At 36.2% G+C, this 24,750-nt stretch overlaps 1 protein-coding gene across 1 annotated transcript; it reads left to right on the top strand.

The window, feature by feature from the left end:
• Positions 1 to 1,633: 1,633 nt before the first annotated feature.
• Positions 1,634 to 23,793, top strand: LOC125186981 (DExH-box ATP-dependent RNA helicase DExH14). Its single transcript, XM_048083471.1, has 49 exons — positions 1,634 to 2,047; positions 2,165 to 2,226; positions 2,388 to 2,562; positions 3,158 to 3,605; positions 3,704 to 3,769; positions 4,347 to 4,451; positions 4,547 to 4,846; positions 5,077 to 5,193; positions 5,281 to 5,340; positions 5,859 to 5,930; positions 6,040 to 6,156; positions 6,289 to 6,450; positions 7,121 to 7,186; positions 7,306 to 7,458; positions 7,532 to 7,615; positions 8,947 to 9,021; positions 9,121 to 9,252; positions 9,335 to 9,400; positions 10,102 to 10,167; positions 10,251 to 10,373; positions 10,832 to 10,981; positions 11,746 to 11,958; positions 12,180 to 12,332; positions 12,416 to 12,640; positions 12,707 to 12,808; positions 12,918 to 12,998; positions 13,099 to 13,179; positions 13,851 to 14,054; positions 14,135 to 14,251; positions 14,398 to 14,520; positions 15,646 to 15,735; positions 15,805 to 15,930; positions 16,079 to 16,141; positions 16,274 to 16,362; positions 17,185 to 17,275; positions 17,995 to 18,144; positions 18,231 to 18,422; positions 18,509 to 18,574; positions 19,403 to 19,558; positions 19,652 to 19,795; positions 20,333 to 20,400; positions 20,487 to 20,652; positions 20,734 to 20,796; positions 21,346 to 21,441; positions 21,599 to 21,766; positions 22,479 to 22,646; positions 23,014 to 23,163; positions 23,235 to 23,366; positions 23,470 to 23,793. Exons 1-49 carry the CDS (start codon positions 1,941 to 1,943, stop codon positions 23,542 to 23,544), a joined length of 6,258 nt encoding a protein of 2,085 aa, XP_047939428.1. The 5' UTR covers positions 1,634 to 1,940; the 3' UTR covers positions 23,545 to 23,793.
• The last annotated feature ends 957 nt before the right edge of the window (positions 23,794 to 24,750 follow it).

The raw sequence follows: 24,750 nt of genomic DNA, 5'->3' as shown, positions 1-24,750 counted from the left end.
AACTAGATTGAGCTGTCTAGGGCCAAGTATATTTCTTCAGTGCTCAATTCCTTGTCTACCAGATCACAATTGTACTATCAAGTTATATTTGGATCCAAATCTATTAACTCAAACATCTTACTTGTACTACTTAATTTGGACCTAAGTCCAATTTTATTGAATCCAATAAATCTGGCCCGAATTTAAAATAAGCAATAAATAGACTGGAATTTGGGTACAGCAAAATGAAGAAGTATATGGGTCTGCCATTCCATCATCTACTACAGCTAAATGCCTAAATCTCTAAACATTAGTATTTTCTAAAATCTCTATTTTCTTTTATTATATTTTCACTCATTTATTTTATTCTCTCTAATTTAACTCTCCTAACGTTTTTTTTCTTAAATTTTGTGTATAAAAGTAAAACCTCCTTATGACAAGGGAGGGAGTAGTAAATTTTTTTTTTTGTTTTGAAGTCGGAGAGGAGTCAGACAAAATTAGGGACGTCAATCGAGCCAACCCACTCGGGTTGCCGGGCTTTTCGGGCGCGGGCTATTCGAGTTATGAATTGTTAATATATAATTGTTGTTTACATATATAATCATTTTTGTTTTGCGTGGTGTATATATTAAATTATTATAAAGTAAATTAAGATATATGCAGGTGGTATGCTAGTTTTTTATAAAAATTAATAATCATATTTTACATGAACCATTATTAAAGTGACAAATATATTAAGATTTTGATGAGTTAGTTCTTAATTTTGTCTTGATTAGCTTTGGTGGTGGTAAGACATTAGTGGCAGATAATGGGACGATGGAATAATGAATCGAGGTGGAACATAAAATCTGATATTGTGAGATAAGTGGAAAAATGTAAAATGAAGATTGAATAGACTAATGATTGTGCCACATGACATTCAAAAATACAAAAACCCCTAAAAAAGTAGTACTATTTTTTAATTAAAAGTTGCAACCCACCGGGCCGACTCGTTTAACATGCCAAGCATTTGGGCTAACACGTTTAACCCATTTTGTATTCGGATTACAAAACTACAGCCACACCCACAACCCACTAATTTGATCGGGCTATTCGGGCCGACCCACGGATTTCTGGTTAGATTGACATCCCAAAATGATAGCCAATTTGTCGAAATTTAAACTAAACTAAGAAAATCACTCATCGTTAATTTTTTAAAGTACTACACAATTTTGATAATATTTTTCGTAAACTGCACCGTGCATAATTATCACAAAAGGATACTATTACTAGGAGTAGGTATGTCAAAAATGGATATCGAGAATCCATTTTTCGGGTTTCGGATCGGAAAAGTCGGGTAATTAGATATTCGAAACCTGATTTTAGGGTTTCGGATCGGAATCGGGTATTGAGAATTTTGGATTTTCTGATATCGGGTAACCCGATACCCGATCGGTTATCCTCGAATTATCCGATTTTTAAAAAAATTGTAGTAATAAATAGTGTGTTAATTCTAATTTGCATATTTTTAGTTATTAACAAACCCAAATAGGAAATTTGTCCGCTTTATATTATAATTTCTAATTGCCAATATATTAGTTTTAATTTTTAAAGTTTTAAGTAATAAAATGTTATGATTAATGATATTTACTGAGTTACTAACTTACATCAAACACGCCTCCCTGCCCTCTCGCCTACGTCTCTCTCCGCCGGCGCCCACCGCCAGCGCCGTCTCTTCTCCCAACGGCGGCGTCGTCTCCTCTCCCAGCACCGGCCGCAACGAGCTCTCCTCTACTGCCCAGCCGCGGCCCGTCGGGTATCCAAAATCAAAATCGGGTCGGATATCGGGTACTAGATTTTAGGATCCGACCCATTTATTAAACCGACTCCCAGATATAAATACCAAAACCCACAATTTTGCGAACAGTTCTCCGTTTACTCTGCTGCTGAAAGAGCACAATCGCCCAAATTCATCGCACAAAATGTTGATGGAACTCCCGCGCTTAACTAATTCTCTCAGATCACCATTCGATGCCGATCAAGCGTATCTCAATCGTAAATCCTTCCTCCAAAACCTCAATCGCACTAGGTAAATGCGCGTGTAAATGTTGAAGTTGGAACCGTTGTCATTTTCCAAGTGTCTTTTCGTGTTTTGAACGATCATTGTTTGATATCCTGGTGTTCTGGTTTCTGTTTGGTTCACTAGCTCTACAGCTGCGTCTGGAGAGTCGGAACTGGCGCGCAAGATCATTTATCGGTGGGATGAAGGTACTCCTGCTGAATTCTTTGACTGTGCATGGATGACTGTTTTGCTTGTGTAAACTGTTGCTAAACTTAGATGCATGCTTTTTTTTTTGTTTAAAGTTTGGAGTTCATTTCTTGCTTGTTGCTGTAGTTGTTAGTTATGCACTATGCATATTGTTGTGCAGCTTCTTTTGAGGTGCGGCAATTGTACAAGCAATTTGTGGTGGCTGTGGTTGAGTTGATGGGTGGTGAAGTGGTGTCTGAGGAGTTCCAAGAAGTTGCAATAAAGGCGTATAGGCTATTCAGTGGGACTTCTGAATCCGAAGAGGATGAAAGGGACAGAATAATTTTGTCAAAAAAGTGAGGCTTTGTTCTTAGTCTTTTATATGGATGGATTGAGGAATTTACTTTTGGTGGAAGTGTTGAATGTGATATTATCCATATGAGTGTATAATCAGGATGAGCTAAGAAATTCTGGTTTAATTTTAAGTTATTTGTTTTCCACGATCATGTTATAATATGCAAATGATTTTGATACCGTTCTCGAGTATGTTGCTTGTTATTTTATGAGATTTATATCCTCTTGAAATGCACCTAAGTGCACTGACTGTGCGGTCATTGTGTTCAGATGGCTAATTGTGATGCGCACAGTCTTCTTTGTATGAGTTATTTATTTATCTTAAAAGTTTAGAAGAGTGTAGAGTTTGAAAACTAAAATAATCTTTGAATACACAAAAGAGGGAAAAACTAATGTTGACTTTAGGAAGACCCAACAAGATGTTAAAATAATTTATGGTTCAAGTTTGAGATTGAACACACAATTTATCTGGTCTTTTTTGAGTTGTCACCCCATGTTAATCTTACTCATGGTTCTAATCATGTGTTCACATCAGAAAACGTGGGATTCTTTATAGTCATTCTCAGGTTAATTATTGAAAAATGTTATGTGATTCAGGTTTGAGTTGCAAAAACTTGTTGGTCATACTGTTTTGGATGCAAACATACTGAAGGTTGCATCACTGGTGGAGAGGCTTTCTTCTTTGCAGAACAAGGAACATGGATTTGACTATTTACCTGAACTGACCAGTGAAGGCAGTGAGGATGTGGAATTTGGAGCAGATCTTGCATTCCAACCTCCGGCTCGCTTTCTAGTGGATATTTCAATAGAGAATGGAGAAGATTTTTTCGAGGAAACTGGCACATCATCTTCCAATCATGATGGATGGTCCAATAGTCTTGGCTCTGCGAATTCTCATACTGCTGTCAGTGCAGGTAGTTATGACCTAGAGTGGTTGAGAGATGCATGTGATAGAATTGTCAGTGCTAGTACTTCACAGCTTCCTCGAGATGAACTGGCAATGACAATTTGCAGGATTCTCGATTCAGAGAAACCTGGAGATGAGGTATATAAATCATATTAATAATGCTTTGTTCTGAATGACGTGAATTTGGTATTCTAACTTATGTGCTGGATTCATATTGAATGATGATGTATCGGCAGATCGCTGGTGATTTGCTGGATTTTGTTGGTGATAGCTCGTTCGAAATTGTTCAGGACCTTATTATGGTGAGGATAGCATCATTTATTTTCATGACCATATTCCTTTTCTTACTGACTCATTTATTCAAAAGAAGCTAGTGGAAATGTGAAAAATGATGGTTGTCTGAGTAATTTAAAAATATGGGATATGGTATTCATCAACATAATATTTCAAAATACTCCCTCCGTCCATGAAAATTTGTCACATCTTTCCATTTTCGTCCGTCCCACAAATTTGTCACATTTCACTTTTTACTACATTCCACTAACATTTTATAATAAAACTAATATTTAAAAGTAGAACCCGCATCCCACTAACTTTTTCAACCCACTTTCCATCATATTTCTTAAAAACCCGTTCCCGGTCAAAATGTGACAAAATTTAAGGGACGGAGGGAGTAACAGTTTTCGTCCTGGTAGTCATCAAATAAAAATCAAACAAATACTAAGATTATGTTTGCAAGATATCAAACAAAAACAGTTACCTATGAACCTAAGTAAACTGGTTATAACCTACATGCTGAATCACGCTAATTTATAATGATTTGTTAGATCATTCTGTTATTATTGTTTTTTTTATGAACTCTCCTTTTGCATCTGGCAGCACAGAAAGGACCTTGTTGAAAGCATCCATCATGGACTTCTTGTCCTGAAATCTGATAGATCAACTTCAAACACACAGATAAAATATCCTAGTTATGCCACTCAGGTGATGATGCTATTTAGTTAATATTTCATCTTTCATAGTAGTTGAACACTTGGGCTATGAATTTTGACATGTTCAATTTTATTTGTGTTGCATAGGTAACTGTTCAAACAGAGTCCGAGAAACAAATTGATAAACTCCGGCGCAAGGAGGAGAAAAAGAGTAGGCGTGGGATGGATCATGGAACTGAGAACGACTTGTCTTCGTTTTCTTTCAGTTCCTTACTTCAAGCAAGTGAGAAGAAAAATATACTTGATGATCTTGTGGGGCATGGTGATGGGGCCCAGTTTGCTGCCACTGCCCTTCCTCAGGGCACTGTGAGAAAGCATTACAAGGGATATGAAGAAGTCATTGTTCCGCCTACACCAACTGCACCACTGAAACCTGGGGAGAAGCTGGTATGTGTTACTTTAAAAAGAAGCATAATATTTTTCAGTAGTGGGCTGTAGACTGTAGTTTCTTAGTACTTTTGGTTATTTTCTTTTGATTGCTTTCTACCCCTTTGCTTGTTAACAAAGTGGGTCGCCTCTTTCAACCAACTTCTCAAAGCTTGGCTCCTGTGTAACTTTGTTGTTGCTTGCGGAAGTTCCATTTTCATCTAAAATGAGTCTTAATGTGTTTATGACAGATTGACATCAAGGAGCTAGATGACATAGCACAAGCTGCTTTTCAAGGTTACGAGTCTTTGAACCGGATACAGAGCAGAATATTCCAAACGACTTATTATAGCAACACAAATATACTGGTGGACAAATCACTGTACTTTGCAATTTTAATTGGTTGCCCAGGAGGAAAGAGTTAACATGTATTGGAAACTGCTATTTTCTTGCAGGTCTGTGCACCAACTGGGGCTGGAAAAACCAACATAGCTATGATTTCTATTCTACATGAGGTGTGAATAATACTCCCTTTCTTGTTGAATGTGTGTACTTGTTTGAAATAGAAATTGGCAAGTCATCCTTTACAATGTCTGCAACCCAAAAAATATAAAGGAATTTTTTAATTGAATGTATAATTGTATGTGAAAATGCACCTTGTTTGCACTGTTACTGGTTTTGCTATTAGATTGGGAAATAGAAAAGATAAGATAATAAATTGGGTGTTACTTTCCATTTTTAGTATGTGACTAATTTTGGTGGACGGACGGAAGTAGAAAGATGTCGCTATTTTTTTTGTGGACGGATGGATTATTAGAAAGTTTGAGGGGACTAGAGCTCTGGATAGTCTCATGTTTCGTTCTTTGATCTTTTTTTGTGCTATTTCATACATATCAAATAGGACAGAATATGTATTTGCACTTTCCTTTAGCAAGGAAGTTCCATCACTAGCTACTTATTCTGCTTGATCATTTCTTAAGAAGTTTTCTACATACAAACACATTAAATTGCTTTGTCTGAATATTTGCACCAGATTGGACAACACTTTAAAGATGGTTATTTGCATAAAGATGAATTCAAGATAGTTTATGTTGCTCCTATGAAGGTAATTTCTTTTACTTTTCACGTGACTACAAATATCTTGTACCAAATATTCACCCAACTAACTATCAATATCTTGTAATGAGTTCTAATGTTCAGTCAGTATTTTCTAGGCATTAGCTGCGGAGGTCACATCAACATTCAGCCATCGGTTAGCCCCGCTAAACATAACCGTGAGAGAACTTACTGGTGATATGCAACTCTCAAAAAATGAGCTTGAAGAGACACAGGTTATGCATTAATTCGTGTATCATGGGTTGAATTGAATTTCTTGTGGCATTAGATAATTAAAGAACATAACTTAGTTTTGCTTGCATAATTGGACAGTTCTGCCATAATTACTCTTTTTTAATGTATTTTAGATGATTGTAACTACTCCTGAAAAGTGGGACGTCATTACTCGTAAAAGCAGTGATATGTCACTCTCCATGCTCGTGAAGCTCCTAATCATTGATGAAGTACATTTGTTGAATGATGACAGAGGTCCCGTTATTGAAGCATTAGTAGCTCGCACTCTTCGTCAGGTATGATGTGATGTATTAGTTAGTTGATGTTGCTATTAAGTTGTTTACGTATGCTGTACTGTGCTGTACTTCCACCTTCTGTGCAATCCTCGTTTTTTTTGGTGTGCCTAGAAAACACCAGTTACATTTCTTTGACAGATAGTACTTGTTTTAGGCTTCCATGGTAATATCAATTAGTGTTCTTTTTCCTCATGTTGCTCTATCTCGTATGTAATAAACAAGTACATGATCTGCAGATTCTGCACAACCTGATTCTAGTAGTGTTTCTTATAGTTTTTTCATCTCCTATTATAAGAGCTGTGTTAAGAACTGAAGATTGTATAAGCAATTTTTTTAAAACTTACAGATAGAGTATATTCAAACTCTAGAGACAGCTGGGAGATTTAAATTGTGTATTACTTATAGAAAGTTATGCTCCATAATTGTTTGCTAGTTTCACTTGCTATGTTTCAATCCTACCATGTGCATATAACCATAAATTTGTGGAAATCATGTTGAAGATCTTCATCATACACCAAATTTTTTGAAAGGGAAGTTGTTTCATAATCTAAACTTGGTTTCCAGACATTATTTAGGAAATTTATTAAGAAAGAGACACATTTCCCCATTGGATGATATGTCTTACTGTGGAGTAATTTTGTTAGATAATTCTATTTTTGTGTCTCTACAGGTTGAATCTACCCAAAGCATGATACGCATTGTTGGCCTTTCTGCCACTTTACCAAATTATCTGGAGGTAGCGTGCTAGAATTTCTCATATCATTTTCTAATGAGAGTAAAATTCAATTTGAGTTGCATTTATGGATAAACTTTGTCCTTCCTGATCTGTAAACATCTAAACTTGTGCAAAATTAGGTTGCACAATTTCTGAGAGTAAATCCAGACACTGGGCTATTCTTCTTTGACTCAAGCTATAGGCCAGTACCTCTTCAGCAGCATTACATCGGGATTTCTGAACACAACTTTGCAGCTCGTAATGAACTGATGAATGAGATATGCTTCAATAAGGTTCATTCAGTACATATGTTCTATGCAGTTAATTTTTGCCAGTTTTGTTGTACTAATGTACTTTTTAGTGCAGGTGGTTGATTCGCTGAGGCGAGGACATCAGGTTATGGTTTTTGTTCATTCGCGCAAAGACACAGGAAAAACTGCCGAAAAACTGGTAATATGTGACACTATTTATCACATTTTTGTAAATGTATTGCTGGCTTGTTGGATGAACAATTTGGAAATGCAATACGGGTCTAAATTTACTTGTTTACGTGTTTCTAGATCTAAAACCACCCTTCGGAATTAAATACGGGTCTAAACTTTTTTATTTGAAAATTAACTTCTTGGCTTGCTAAACAGTAAGTCAATTGTATGGCTGACCATTAATAGTGTTCCATCGGTTTAATATTCCATTAAGCATTTCAGATACAACCTGTTTTGTTCTGAACTTGTATGCACATAAATATGTGCATAGACAGTAGACTTCATTTGGACAAATCTTGATAATCTAGTTCTTTTTCTTTTTCCTTAAAAAACATTGTATTGAGATTGAAATATGTATTAAAGGCAAAAAAGGGTAGGACTAAGACGTGATATCTTACTTTGAGGCATTTGCATTATTTTAGGCATATAAATAGAATAAATTACTGATTAAGATACAGCTCGACGCTACTTGGGGCATTAGCATGCAGACAAGCTTGTTTATAAGTTGGTGTACCAGATCAAGCATATATACTCACTACTTTATTGTTTTTCTCTTGTATTTTTATACTTGCGATACTTATTATTAGTCTAGTTGAACTCAGTTGACAAATAGGCTCGTGAGTCTTTAAGCATTCAATAAATTTAGCTTGAGTACACACCCCTGTATATAATTTTGTAGTGAAAAATGTGCCTTACCTTACTCATTAGAAGGTGCAACTGAAAATTGGACCTTATTTGATAATAAATAAATTTAATTCAGAAATCAAAAAGTTCTATTACAAAGGCATGAGAAATCCCTAAAGGTGAAATCAGTCTAACTACGAATTGAACTCTAGCCTCTTTGGCATTATCAAAAACAAAAATGGCCAAAAAATCTTTGTCATACACTCATTTGAGGCTGACCAAGGAACTCAAAAACTTTACTATATCCCACACCTCCTCTGTGATTCTTCTCCATCCTCGAAGTTCCATTCAGCCACAATAACATAGAGTTGGAACATTGATCTCCCGTGAAAGTTGGCTTTTTTAAAACATGAGCTGGCAAGATTCGATAAAAATAAATCATTCACCACATTTTTTAGAATCCAATGTATGCCTATTGCCTACTTCATTTAGTGACCTTTACCAATGAGTGAGAAAGAGCGATGTCGAAAGTGATGATGTAAAATTTCATTTCTTGTACACAGCACAGATATATAAGTGAAATATAATTTTTAAATTTTTATTGCATTTGTATAGATTGCTTATTATAGTTAAATGCATCAGTGTTATGACCTTATTGTGCGATTTAATATACAGATAGATATGGCCAAATTACATGAGGACTTCGACCTTTTCACAAATGCTTCACATCCTCAGCAGGGACTTATCAAGGCAGGGTGCTGTTGTTGATAACTTTGATATGATGTCAATCCAATGTAGTTTAGTTTTTTATGTTATATTTATCCTTTTACATGAACTTATGCAACCCAGAAAGACGTGTTGAAGTCCAGAAATAGGCAATTGGTCCAATTTTTTGACTATGCTGTTGGCATCCATCATGCTGGGATGCTACGCGCTGACAGAGGTCTGACTGAGCGGCTTTTCTCTGAGGGACTATTAAAGGTATCTGCTACAGTTTCTCTTCAGGGATGCTACTTTTCTCTTATGATATTGATCTTCCTCTAATATACAATTTTTGTGCTAGGTACTCGTATGCACAGCAACTTTGGCGTGGGGAGTTAATCTGCCTGCTCATACTGTGGTGATTAAGGTTGTTCTACTTTAATTATATCTCCAGATCAGTGTGCTATAGCATGTCTTGTTTATTTAGAGGGGAAGTAGTCAGGGGTCTCCATGAATTTAGTAGATCAGATTTTCACGTTTTCTTTTCCTGTAATGTCTTCTCTATCCAGTTCTTCTTGGTACTCATTGTCTTTCTGAACCTGCTTCTAGTGGAATTGTTTCCTTTAGTTCATGACATGTCTGCTAGATCTTTTAAAGATAAATCTGCTCTTAGCTTTGATGTAATTAACTGGTTAAGGTCTCCTATATATTAACTCAGTTAAAGTCTAATCCAGAAATAAGTAGATATGCAAGGAAACCTACTTAACTCTCCTGATGTATCCTTCCTTTTGCCTCCACTTTCTAATGGAATGATAGAGAAGTTAAACACTAAATTGTCCCTCCAATGCCCTTTCCTTTCGGAATCGTATCATTTTTTGCTGTACTCAGCCAACCCTATTTTTCATGTTTTGCTTCTTGCTTAGTTAAAGTTTAGCCTGTGGTGTTATTTTTTTGTTGTTTGAATTTCTCCTATGGCTTATTCAATTTGCTAGGAAATTTTGTAATCTACTTAAAAATCTCAGCAATGGAATCAAATACTTTTGCTGGAGTCAACCATGCTTTATATGCATGTTGTGATAGTTCATAATCAGTCTTGTGATTCTTTTATGCTCGTTGTGCCATTGCCAGGGAACTCAAATTTATGACCCAAAGGCTGGTGGATGGCGTGATCTTGGCATGCTTGATGTTATGCAGGTGAGATCCAACATCATGCTTGCTGCTACTTAGTTCATTTTTTTCCATTGTAAGTGTTTCTGAGGTCACAAGTGTTCCTATAGATATTTGGGCGTGCTGGGAGACCTCAATTTGATAAAAGTGGTGAAGGCATTATAATCACGAGTCATGAAAAATTAGCCTACTATTTGCGGCTTTTGACAAGTCAACTTCCCATTGAGAGCCAGGTATGTCCTTGCTTGTCTCTTGTTTCCACATATACACTTGGCTGGTTGCAATCCAACTAGACAAAACAATTCATGGATGGCTTGTAGTGATCCGAAACAATTCCATCTTGGCTTGCAAGAATACAGATGATTTAATCCAGTTCAAGTAAGAACAGTAGAGTCGAACTAGGTTGATGAATGTTCACATGAGGTTCAGACATTCATCTACTTGCGTTACTTATCTCCTGGTCCAATAGTTAGGAAGTGTTTCTCTTATTCTTTTAAAATATCGAAACATCTTTATGTTTAGAGAAACACATCATTGTTTTTGTGGGTTCTCTATTGTCATCGACCATGATTTGTGAAGATCATGGGCAAGTGGCCACCAGTAGTTCAACTAATGCTTGAAATTGGCTATGACCGAAATTATGTGTATTTGATTGCTGACGTCTTGCTTAATTCCCTGTATTTTTTGGCAGTTTATAACCTCTTTGAAAGATAACCTGAATGCTGAGGTGGCATTGGGCACTGTAACAAATGTCAAGGAAGCTTGTGCTTGGCTGGGGTACACATATCTTTTCATAAGGATGAAAATGAATCCTCTGGCATATGGCATTGGATGGGATGAGGTATATTCTGTAGTTAATTTTCTTTTAGTTTGCATGAAAACATGCCTGGCCTTGGTCTATGTGATTCTGTGTCTAAAGTGTTCACTTTTTCTAGAAATATTCTGGTCTTTTCCTCCCTTGAGGCCCACTTGCTGGTAAAAACAGCAAAAACATTAACATAAAGGCAAAAAACAATATAGATGAAAAGCAGAAAAACTACTGAGTGTGGAAGTGCTCTGTTGTTTTTCTTTAAATATGATATGGTCTAATATTGTAAACATTACCTCCCCCCCACCTTTTCCTTGCCCACAATATTGAGGGATATGGTTCATTCTGAGGAATTGGGATATTAGATCACTATTCATATAATTGTTCCTCTTATCAAATTACCACTTTGTAACCCCTATATGAGTAATCACTGGATGTGCTGCCCCTGTACTTGTGTTGCTTCATAGGACAGACAGTTCTCTCCAAAATGATCTCAGGATATCAAGTTATACTTCAGGGGTTGAATTTGAACTCCAGATTACTAATTTCAAAATTGTATTACCTCCATAGAAACATATACCAGTGGCCACTTTTACATTCATGATTCATTTGGAGGAGGCTTTTGCTTTACCCTATTACCTAGATTTCTCTCGTGTGTGGACAGTGGTATTCGTGCATATAGCTCTTGTCTACTATTCTCACTCTCTCTCCCTTCCTCTACATATATGTAAATACATAAAAGTGTGCCCCTTCCCCCTTATATTCCCTAAGCTAAATTAGATGTTGAAACCTGGCAGGTAGTTGCAGATCCATCACTGAGCCTGAAACAAAGAGCTCTGGTATCGGATGCGGCACGAGCTCTTGACAAGGCAAAAATGATGCGCTTTGATGAGAAAAGTGGGAACTTTTATTGTACAGAGCTTGGTCGCATAGCTAGCCACTTTTACATTCATTATTCTAGTGTCGAAACTTACAATGAATTGTTGAGACGCCACATGAATGATAGTGAGGTAAGCAATCATGATATCTACCCTTTTCTACTTCCATTCTATGACCAAGACGTTATATGACTACTTATGTGTGCACTTACCTTTGTCCTTTGTCACTTTGTCTTAACATTGATATTTTCTGTATTCAAGGAACATTATTTGCATTTTTACACTCTTGCCTTTCTTTGCTACTTGCAAATTCATTTGTCTTGGGAAAGAATTTTAGTTTGTACTTCTTGTAGGTAATTGACATGGTTGCACATTCTTCTGAATTTGAAAATATTGTTGTTCGAGAGGAAGAACAAAATGAGCTGGAAACGTTAGCTCGCTCATGTCCTTTGGAAATCAAGGGTGGTCCTTCAAATAAACATGGAAAAGTGTCTATTCTTATTCAGGTTAGTGGCTGTTACTAACTGGTTCGAGGCTCGATATAAACAATATATCACCCTTTGTCTCATGATTATAAAATATCTTGCAGTTATACATATCCAGGGGTGCAATTGATTCTTTTTCACTAGTTTCTGATGCATCTTACATAAGTTCAAGTTTAGCTCGCATTATGCGAGCTTTATTTGAGATTTGTTTGCGGCGAGGATGGAGTGAAATGTCTTCATTCATGCTGGAGTACTGCAAAGCTGTGGATCGTCAAATTTGGCCCCACCAGCATCCACTCAGACAGTTTGATAGAGATATTTCTACAGAAGTAAACATACATATTGTTTACCTTTTGCGTAATTAAGTTGAACTTTTCTAATTCTTTCTGCCTTAGATATTGAGGAAGCTTGAAGAAAGAGGGGTGGACTTGGATCGCCTATATGAGATGGAGGAGAAAGACATTGGAGCTTTAATTCGCTATGCACCTGGTGGAAAGGTATTGCTCACTGGACTTTGGTAATTTGACACTTGAACCAGATTTTGTTTCACTTTTGAGCTATTAAGCTTGGGATATTCTGTGACTTCCGTTTAACTTTTCACTGAAGTTGGTGAAGCAATACCTGGGATATTTCCCAATGGTCCAGTTAGTTGCTACAGTAAGTCCAATAACAAGAACTGTTCTAAAGGTAAATGACAAGTTGGTGATGCTTCTAAATTTCTTGAAGCTAATGAATTGTTATGTACCAGTAAAGCGTCATACTAAGCAATGATGTCTTTCCTGATTAGGTTGATTTGACCATTACACCTGAGTTCATCTGGAAGGATCGTTTTCATGGTACTGCTCTGCGCTGGTGGATTTTGGTTGAGGTGCTTCTATGCTCACTTGCTTCTTGTGTCCTCAGAAATTTTAAAGGCTAATGGTTTCTCATTATGCAATTCATGGCTTGCGGAAGCTTGTTTTTAGAAAAGCATAGGGAAGGGTGTCATGTCTCTTGATTGAATCTATTTACGCAAACCTTATAGTTGTGACAGGTGCAAGTCTTAGGAGGGGAGAAGTTGACACATTTTAAATTCAATTTTCACTACCATAAACTATATCATGCTTTACAAATCATCTCTCCTCTAGATATCTACATAGAAGATACCACTATCTATAGTCAAAGTTCAACCCATGGATGCGTGTGTGAACAAAGTTAAGTTACGAGTTCCTTGTTTTTCTCTTAATGATTCATTAGTAAGTGTCTGAACATATACTCAATAATGCTCCTTAAACTCAGAAAATGTGTTGAAAGCCAGGGCAGATGGTTTTACTGCTGAAGTCCTTTATGTCTCAGCTAATTTTGAATATAAACTTTTTTAAATTAAGTCAACCAAGAAGAAATTATAGGACGTCTTGATGTAACCTTCCTTAGCTGTCATCAACTATCATTGATATATATTTCACATTTGGAAGGTTTTTGAGCTTATCTGTCAACATTCTCAGCAAGCTCTACCCTCTTTGAGTAACTGAACCAATGGTTGATAATTTTGCTTTGTAGGATTCTGAGAATGACCATATATATCACTCAGAGCTCTTCACATTAACAAAGAAAATGGCCAAAGGGGAGCCTCAGAAGCTCTCCTTCACTGTTCCAATATTTGAGCCACATCCTCCCCAGTACTTCATCCGTGCAATTTCAGATTCATGGTTGCATTCAGAGTCTTTCTACACTATATCCTTCCAGAACCTCATGCTCCCAGAGGTGATTTTGAGATTCATTGATATTTATGTTTAGAACAGTGTGAACGGTTTTAATCTTAAAGCTTTCTTGTGTTCCTTCAGGCTCATACAACTCATACGGAACTCCTTGACCTGAAACCACTTCCCGTGACTGCACTTGCAAATGGAACTTATGAAGCATTGTACAGATTCACACATTTTAACCCCATACAGACGCAGGTTTGGATGAAACTTGCCAGTTTCCTTTGCTTTGCCTGCATAGACTCCCCCTCCTTTGTTGTTTTCCTGTACTCTTCTCAATCTAGCTTGAGCTTTTGAGTATTATTTATTATTTTTTCTGACATGAGTTATTGTAATCACAACAGGCTTTTCATGTGCTGTATCACACAGACCAAAATGTTCTTCTTGGAGCTCCGACAGGAAGTGGTAAAACCATATCAGCTGAGCTTGCCATGCTCCATCTGTTTAATACTCAGCCTGATATGAAGGTAGTTCTCTTAACCGTTAGGTATTGTGTGTTAACTATGAAGCTTAGAAGTTTGAGATATCTTTGTTCATGCAAAGAATACCTCGTAAGCTGTTAGAAGCATGTTATATGGCAAGAAGTTGCATGAATAAGTAAATTAATGGACATATGTTCACAGACTAAGCTTATTGCTTATCAGGCTTGGAATTTGCCATGATGTACTACAACATATAAGATCTTTTTTTTAAGTTCTCCTGATTTGATTACTTGAACATGATCAGGAATTAGTCCATACAATATAGAAGTTGCTTTTACATGAAACCCTTCCCATTTGATCAAGAATGACTTAGTCTCGACAGCATTAAGCACAGAAAACATATGAGGCCCTTAAAGGTGGCTGTATCTTGTACGAGTCAAGAAATGAGCTGAATTTAAAGTTTTCTTGCCGACAGTAAATCAAATGAATTAAAATATGTAAAAGTTGGAAATCCACATGGGATGGGAAACCAAGGGTTTTCAAATTAAAAATCTTCATCAATCCGAATATCCGTAACAGCCAATACCTGTTTTATCCCTTATTGGACATGTATTGGGAGTCTTGGTACCCAGCCAACCGAAACCGTGCCATGCCTAGAATTGAAGTCAGCAATATTGCTCTGTCCCTTATTTGTGGTATTAGCTGACTATTTATAACTACTAATAACTTCTTGTGATAATCTAGTGGGCTAAAGTATTTCAAAAACTGCCAAGTGTCTCTTTAGGATCGATAGGTGATGAAATAAGCCCTTTTTCTGTGAAGTGGGCCGTATCATCTGCTAACCTTGTATGGAGAAGCTTAACAGTGTAAGAGTACTTGCCTTATTGTCTTCTGTGCTGATCAATATGTTTGCCAAACCTCAACACTAGCATTGTATTTTCTAAATGTAGACTCAATACTTCTAGGACTCAATCAATTGTCCTATATATTAAAGACATTATATTTAAATAGTATGCACAGCCATACACAAAGTTTGGTCGTTTGTGAAACAATACCAGAGCTTTGTCCAGCGTGTTGTTATGTTTATGTCATTCTCCAAGAGATCTGAACCTTCTGATCGTTCTTTTAATCTCCTCGATAATTAAGTTGTTGCTTGTTACATTAATGCAGGTTATCTATATAGCACCTCTAAAGGCTCTCGTGCGAGAAAGGATGAATGATTGGAGAAAGCGGCTTGTCTCGCAGCTTGGGAAACATATGGTGCTGCATTTTTCCTCTTGTACACTCATTAGTGCAAGCGTAACTAGTCTAACATGTCTTTGTTATTAGGTGGAATTGACAGGGGAGTATACTCCAGATTTGACAGCTCTGTTATCAGCTGACATTATAATTTCTACCCCAGAAAAATGGGATGGTATCAGTCGAAATTGGCATTCTAGATCCTATGTTAAGAAGGTAAAAATATTTTGTGCAACACTTAAATGGAAAGAAATGTTTATTTTCTTTGTTCAGCTGCTTCTCATTTTTCCTTCTTAGTTCTAGATTTGCATTTTGAATTCACATTAGATTATTGGCTTAAGGGTTTGTTGCTCAACATATCTAGGTTGGGCTTATGATATTGGATGAGATTCATTTGCTTGGGGCTGACCGTGGACCCATATTGGAGGTATGACAGTATGATACTTGATGTCTCTACGGCTTATAGGGTGTAATATTTCATAGATATTTTATTTTGATATGAAGGCAAGATATTTTTGGAATCTATGTCTAGCATTTAATAGATCTTTTGTTTTAATAGGTAATTGTATCTCGAATGAGATATATATCATCACAGACAGAACGGCCAGTTCGATTTGTTGGTCTTTCAACAGCTTTAGCAAATGCACAGTAAGCTCTAGCTATCCATTTTTATAATAACTTTAAGATATTATCAAATGAAGGTTTTTCATTCCTTCTACTCTTGTGCATATTTTAGTATGCTTTGAGTGTACTTCCACTGGAAAAAATGTTGTACAGTACAAAACCACAACTTTCAAATAAAAATTTTAACGCAAAATTTGACACCCGATCCACTCTTTGTATAAATTTTCACTTAAAACTTTTGGGAATTGGAACAACCAGTTACATGTTTATGTTAGACAACTGAAATAAAAAGGAAGTGTTCAGTATCCATTGTCTCCTACCCAGTTCACTACAAAACTCTTAGTCTTAGCAATACGGGTGTCATTTTGGTTGCCACAACTGGGAAAATTTGATTGCATTTTGGTTGTGGTGATTGGTTGCATCTTTGCGCACTTTGAAATGTGAATCTATCCAAATTAATTTGGTTTCTATATTTTTTAGTACCTTTTCTAGAGCCAGTCTTTTACACCTATAAGATCTGTGGAACTTAGAGCACCACACTACATGAATGTCTGTTTTCGCGTCTACTCCATGAGTTCGTTCCAAATTAGAAATAATTTTTTTATGAAATTTTATGTTTTTATTCACATGATCAGATCTTTTAATCCTGGACAAGCCATCTCCTGTGGCATATCTGCATCTCAAATTCTCAATAGATATCTGATTAGGTCATTAGAATTAAATGAAGGCATAAACGATTATGAGGCTCCTTCTGTTATTGCTTTGGAACTACTACTTTTTTCTTCCATTATTTTATTTGTTATTATTTTCATTGGGTAATGAGCATTGCTTTTGCCGTGAATCTAGTGATTTGGCAGATTGGTTGGGTGTTGAAGAAATTGGTTTATTCAACTTCAAGCCTAGTGTTAGGCCAGTTCCTCTTGAAGTTCATATCCAGGCAAGTGCATTACCTCATTGTCTTCTCTTCATAGAACTGCAAGAAACTTGCATATGAGATAGTACTGATGTTTAGTAGTATGCTACCGCCACTGTATGTGCTTAAAGTTACGCAAGATTCCATGTAGGAAAATTTGGCTCTGTTTCCTATTAATATTACTGTTGTTTCATTTTCCATGTATCTCTTTCACCAACTAGTTCTCGTTAACTAAATCTCACATCTGTGCACTGGAAGAAGTCTATGCAAAATTGTGAACTTGAAGGAAAATTGAATATTGGAAGGGGCAAAGGGCAATAAATAATTAATGGCAGAATAATAATTTGAAATTGATAGAAGAAGTTTGGACCTTCTATCTGATTGGTCAGGCAATTAATACTTTGAAATTAATATATCAAAATGATGTCCTCTTGTCAGATTATTAAATTTCTATTGCTGCACAGGTATCATGATCGAATTATGTAGATGTATTGGCTTTTCAGACAGTAAGAATTAACAAATAGTAGTTGACAACATATTTTGTAATCTGGTATTTATAGCTGGCTTTGTCTTCAATTCACACAAATAAAATAGTTATTTGCTGTTAATGTTTTAGCAGGTCTTAATTTTTGCTATAATTATGTGGATGCCAAGTTTTTCTGTTTTTAGACTTACTTCACAAAGTGAATTGGATGGAAGTACTTATACTTTAATGTTATCTGCATTGTTTTCTTTCTCATCAGGGATATCCTGGAAAGTTTTACTGCCCAAGAATGAATAGTATGAACAAACCGGCATATGCAGCAATATGTACTCATTCACCAACAAAACCGGTTCTTATATTTGTGTCATCTCGTCGTCAGACTAGGCTTACTGCATTGGACCTCATTCAGGTCAGGATCTTTATGGTGCTCAGTTTCTCTGAGATCTTTCTCAGCTTCTTCATTGACCCTCCCCCCCCTACCAAAAAAAAATGCAGTATGCAGCTTCAGATGAGCACCCAAGACAATTCTTGGCTATACCTGAAGAATCGCTTCAGATGATAGTCTCCCAAGTAACTGATCAGAACCTTAGGCACACTCTGCAGTTTGGTATTGGATTGCACCATGCAGGATTGAATGATAAGGACAGATCACTTGTTGAAGAACTTTTTGCAAACAACAAGATTCAGGCAATTATACTCAAACTATAATTTCATGTGCAGATTCTATCAAACTTTCTGTCAACAAATGATTATTTTTCTCTACTTCCTTTCAGGTGTTGGTCTGCACCAGTACATTAGCTTGGGGAGTAAACCTTCCAGCTCATTTAGTTATTATAAAGGTGGATCAAAATTGTGGATAACTTTCCTTACCTCTCTCCTCCTTCACAAATAAGCTTACAGTGTATTTACTACATAATTGTAATATCATTTGTGTGCCTTGTCCTAATATCCACCCTAGACCATATTTTGAAGCTCTGTGGCATCAATACTAAAGCAATAAGAATAAAAATTTCTATTTTTAAGAAGTAAGTTTAAGTGGGTGAAATGTTGGCTTTCTGTTAATGGTTGTGCATATATGAAAAGGGTTCAAATGAGAACCCTTAATTATTGTGAAAATGACCATCACAAAGATCCATGGTGGATGCATCGCCTTGCCGGAAGAATGCATCACCTAGGTTCAAATTCCATGCAAGATGAAAATTTCTTTATTTAATTTCACAGTGAATGTAGTGACTTTATATGATCAGTGTAGTGTTCATGCGTTTTCATGAAATGCAGTTCTCATGAGAAACTACCCTTGTATGTGTGAGTGTGTGTGTGTGTGTTAATTGATAAAGATAATCGATTAGAGTGGCAGATATTTAAGCATACTTAGTGTGATTGGGATCAGATTCTAGAACTAGGCTTCTCCTATCCATACTAGCTTTTATAGAAATGTTTTATATGATTCAGAGTTTTACAATCTCCAACATTTTCGGGAAACATACCTCGGATAGATTGCTAACTTGTACAGTTGTATAACGGACGGATATGGAGCGTTAGCTTTTATTATACATGATGAGAATTGGCATACTTGTCTTGTCCATATAAGCAGTCTTCTTATATTAATTACAGGCATGTTTTCACTCCCGAGAGAAAGTATCAATCTTATATCTTCTTGTCACCAGGGAACAGAATTTTTTGAAGCAAAATCAAAGAGATATGTTGATTTTCCAATCACGGATATTTTACAAATGATGGGTCGAGCTGGACGGCCTCAGTTTGACCAGCATGGGAAAGCTATTATTCTGGTTCATGAACCCAAAAAAAGCTTCTACAAAAAGGCATGATATCTAATACTCTGTATGCATATTATTTTTCTTATTTATTTTACTAAATAAAGTGAACTAAATCAACCCCTCCCCCCCTTCTTCCAGTTCCTCTATGAACCATTTCCAGTTGAAAGCAGCCTGAGAGAACAGTTGCATGATCACATAAATGCTGAAATAGTTTCTGGGACAATTCGTCATAAAGAGGATGCGATACATTATCTCACCTGGACATATCTATTCCGTAGATTGGTATGACATTCTACATCTGATGATTTGAGATATTTCTCATCTTGATGCTCTCTTTTCCTGGTTTTCTTTCACTAGTCTTATTCTTATTATACATGTATCTAGCTGTCTGTCACATTTTCCAAATGTTTTATGCTTGTATCGTGAAGTGCCATGCCATTATGGGTGATCTATGAAGTCTCAACTAAACTATCATTCATGCAACAGAAATCACATACTCCTACTAAACTGTATATTTGCAGATGATACATCTCTGTTCACAACTTAATACTTTTGTATGCAAATTGTGCTTAAATATAAGCTATGTATTTTTATGTTTGAAAAGTGGAGTCTTTTACTGATCCCGATTGACTGATCTTTGATAAATGACATCTTCCTCGTATGCTGACATGTAATGCATTGAATAACATCAATGAATTTTGAACCAATAAACTTTGTTGTTTAATAGAGGGACTTTTGGCATCTTGTTTGGCATGCATTTATAGCTTGTTCACTTGGGGTTGTATAGAATTGTAACTTTTTTTTCCCTCTCTATAACAGGGGGTTAATCCAGCATATTATGGCTTAGAGGACATAGATCCTGGAACTCTGAGTTCTTACTTGTCAAGGTGGAAAGAGTTTATCTTAACATTCTTATGTTAGATTCTGCTTTTCAACTGTTGGTAATTCCTGTTGTCCTTCCATATCTTAACAGCTTAGTAGTGAGCACATTTGAGGATCTTGAAGATGGCGGTTGCATTAAAATTGAAGAAGACAGAGTGGAGCCAACGATGTTGGGCTCAATAGCATCTCAGTATTATCTTAAATACACAACTGTATCTATGTTTGCTTCAAATATAGAAGCAGACACATCGCTGGAAGTGAGTTGGCTTTTATCTTACAAAGCCTATTCTTTTCTTCTATGGTATTTTGTTTAATACTTGTATGTTTTTCTTTTTTAGGTTTTTCTCCATGTATTGTCTGGTGCTTCTGAATATGATGAGCTTCCTGTGCGGCACAACGAAGTAAGTTGAATGTTATTACTTCTTTAGCGGCATTTTGAATTTGAGGCTTTTCTTCCGCTGTTGTATTTATCTGGATCACTTAGTTAAACATTTCTAATCAATTTTTATTACTGGTTTAGCATCATTTTTGAATTTGAGGTTTTCCTTCTGATGTATGTGGATCATTATGATTTATTGATCTATAATCATTTTTTTAATCATTAGTTCAGTTGATTCTCTAACTTGCTGTCCTCTTTATCATTTTAGTCTTATCATCCTTACAGAAATAGCTAGTCGAGTAAATGATATTTCTGCACAACTTACTGCAACTAAATTGCAAGTGTAATGGATATACTGTTAGTTGTTCCATCACAGAGATCATACTCTTAGTAAGTGTGGACCATTTCATTTGTGCAGTTTTCATTTGTTAAACAAAGTAATGTGACTGTTCAAAACTCGAACCAGCTGAGATCTTCATACTATTTATTTTTCTTTCTATACTTGCAAAAGATGTTTATTTTATCTAGCTGCCTAGTTGGTATTGAATATAGATTTTGTTTGCTCCTGTAGGAAAACCACAATGCAGAATTGGCCAGTAAGGTTCAGTACATGGTTGACAAGAATCTTCTCGATGACCCTCATGTGAAGACAAATCTTCTGTTCCAGGTTACTGCTACTTTTTTTACTCCTATCAAACCAATTCGATTCCGATGGCTTTATGTGATGTACTTTACCTCAACACTCTATTGCAACATTTTGTGCTGACAGCCTGACACTCACATGTATTGGATCTGTTTCTGACATATATGACATCGAGATGCAGGCACACTTCTCCCGAGTTGAACTGCCAATCACTGACTATGTAACAGACTTGAAGTCAGTGCTGGATCAAAGTATACGCATTCTTCAGGCAATGATAGATGTGTGTGCAAACAGTGGATGGCTCTCTAGTACAATTACTTGTATGCATCTCCTACAAATGGTCATGCAGGTAATATAACGCTATTACTTCTGTTATAAATAATACTAATAGGAATAAGACTCTTTCCTTTAGGATGTGTACCAAAGGAGGGAAAGAAGAATAAAATCAGTTTAATGATCAATTATTTATAGTTATAATCCAATCAGCTTAAGTTAAGGATTTCCTTGTATTTTTATTTGGTTTTTAATATACAGTAGTAGATTGTTGATGCATGTCTTTGAGGAAATTGGGTCATTCTATACCTTTGTTCTTTTCAGTTCATCGGGAAGATTTCAAATTATTCTAAGAAATGTTTACAAGTCGTATGGAAAATTGGAAACAACAGAGATCTGTATTTCTTAGATTTCAGAAGATCGCTCCATTGCCCTATACTTTATCAATGTGGCCCAACCTGTCACTCGAAGTCAATCTGTTTAGTTTGACATCTAGGATTCTGCAATACCTGACAGATGTCTTTAATCCTTACAATTTTCTTCTTTCCCTTCCTTATTTGTTACTACCTTTTTGAGTTAAATTATCTTCTCAGTTTGATATCCTGGCCCTTTCGGTCAACATAGAATACCACAGCTTATACTGGTGAAAGGTTGCTACATGGATGTTCTATTGTATTTTTCATATTTTTGTATTATGATAGGCAAGGTATAAGACTTGTTGAAGCAGTGTCCTTCCATTCATAGTATTACTTTTTTTGTCTAATAACGTTTTTGTTGTCATATTGCAGGGTTTATGGTGCGACAAAGATTCCTCCTTATGGATGCTTCCATGCATGTCAGATGATCTTGTTAAAACATTGAGCCAGAGAGGAATCTTCAATGTTTTGCAGTTATTAGATGTTCCTTTGGACTCTTTACATTTTCTCACAAAAAGTTCCAACTCGCGGTTACATGAGGTTTGTTATCTGTGAAATGCGCCTCTTATTTTTGTATGATGTTGGTTCACACAAAAAATGCTTTCTTGGTACGTCTATTCTATTGCAAATGTGCAGATTTTCAGTTTTAATAATGTCAATACAAACTTATTATTTCAAGGATCGTAGGGAGATATTTAGTGCACTCTTGCAGACTTGCCTGATTATTGAAACGTATATAATATGACTAATATGGCTAATATGACGGGGAGAGGAATCAAGCAATGACCACATACATGATTATGTTGATGAGCTGGAATTTAATCATGTATGTTTATCGAACTCTTTTTTGTTTTAACAACATCCTCACATTATACTTTCTCCGTGGCTGGTATTTTCTTCTGCACAGGAACTGCAGCATTTTCCTCGCATTCAAGTGCGATTAAAGGTTCAGAAGCGCACTGCTGCTGATAACTCTGGTACCCGTCTGAATGTGAGATTGGAAAAAACAAATAGGCATAAGAGAACAGGAAGAGCTTTTACTCCTCGCTTTCCCAAGGTCAGCCTTACGTTTTACGTTTGTTGCCAATCATTTAGTAAGAAAAGAAAGCTGACACTGCCCTGCAACAGCTTAAAGATGAAGCTTGGTGGTTGGTCCTGGCAAATACCGCCTCCTCTCACCTATATGCATTGAAGAGAGTTTCTTTCAAGGATGTCTCGACCACAAACATGGATATCCCATCAGACGTGAAAGACTTCCAGGTAAGAGCATTACAACATATATCATTAACAACCATCACAATATATCATTGTTCTGGCGGCTATTACTGTTCCATTTTTAATGGTAATGTTTCTTGTTCCTTAGGGTATGAAGTTGATCGTCATTTCCGATTGTTATCTTGGTTTGGATCAAGAATACTCTATCGAACAACTTGTGTGATTGATCTAATATCCAGTCGTCGGTGATCATGCTACTTATTTAAAGAGAGATGCACTGTAAATCAGAAGTTTTGGTACTAGAGGCAACTCAGGCAAGCCGATTCAACATTATGTGTATTATATTTTTGTACTACTAGGTCTATTTTTATTGATCGATCGATTTGGTGTAGTGGATATGATACTAGCTTGTTACACGAGAACTAAGATATACAGTTATTATTATCAAGAAAAAGATAATACGTTTTAATTATTTTGCGATTGTGTTTTGTAGTCGATATTCTACCTTTGGCAAAAAAAAAGTTCATTTATTTTACACTATAAAAGATAAGAAATCTATCAGTCTTTCTGTAAAGAGTAGTAGAGTATGTTAAGGGTGTTTCCTTTAACAAGCACCGGCGGCGAGTTTCGCTCGGCAGTGGAGATAAATTTCCGGCGGCCAACTGGCTCGGTGGACGATGGCAGAGTTCCTGTGCGCGAGAGATGCTCCCGTCGGGCAGATAAGTAGTCGATACTGAGAATTATATCCCAGTTCTTGTAGTTGTTACAGTCATTTACTTATACTACAGTGCCAACAGTTTGTACCAAAACTATATTGGAAGTTAGACCAAGTACATGATCAAAATAGAAATAGGAGATTTTCAATATGAAAGAACATTGCACTCATGTGGCAATTTATCCCTCCACTTCGAGTAGTGAACAAATAGTAAGTAGCAGTAGACTGCAGTCAGGACCAAAGTATGAACTGCAGAGTCCATTTTTCCCAATGCGCAATATCAACGTTGTGAATAAGGAAGGGCACCCCAAATCCAAATATGAAGATAGCCTACACGAAAGTGATCACATTCTTTTGAGTAAAATTCTATAAACAGCAGAAATTCAACATAGTTTCACTTATAGTACTTCTAAAGTTTAGTCCGGTAGAAGTGGAGTTTTTTGCTTCTGAAAAATGGATTCTATTCAAAGAAGGAAAAAACAATAAATGAAAATCTTTGAAGGGATGGAAAAGATGGAGCTTCTTTATTGTTGTTGTATCAAGAAGTGGTAAAAATACATTTTCAAAATGAAAGAAGGTATAATACCTTTTCAAATATCATTTTCATTGGAGAATAAAATTTTAGTATATAAAAGAGATAAATCTCTTCCTCTTCCTTTGGAGGTACTCTTAAGAATAAATATGTAAAGCATTTTAGCAATTAGTAATTCTTAG

The sequence above is a fragment of the Salvia hispanica genome, chromosome 5 (genome assembly GCF_023119035.1).
Source record: "Salvia hispanica cultivar TCC Black 2014 chromosome 5, UniMelb_Shisp_WGS_1.0, whole genome shotgun sequence".
Lineage (NCBI taxonomy): Eukaryota > Viridiplantae > Streptophyta > Magnoliopsida > Lamiales > Lamiaceae > Salvia > Salvia hispanica.
The sequence above is the reverse complement of the archived record's forward strand: the minus strand, read 5'-3'. Positions and strand labels throughout refer to the sequence as shown.

Bases quoted from the DNA above. Each gene is read 5' to 3' on its own strand.
- LOC125186981 (XM_048083471.1), top strand. From the start codon at position 1,941: ATGTTGATGGAACTCCCGCGCTTAACTAATTCTCTCAGATCACCATTC. The intron at 12,809-12,917 runs GTATTGCTCACT...TTTTCACTGAAG, and splicing joins GCTATGCACCTGGTGGAAAG to TTGGTGAAGCAATACCTGGG. The intron at 12,999-13,098 runs GTAAATGACAAG...TTTCCTGATTAG, and splicing joins TAACAAGAACTGTTCTAAAG to GTTGATTTGACCATTACACC.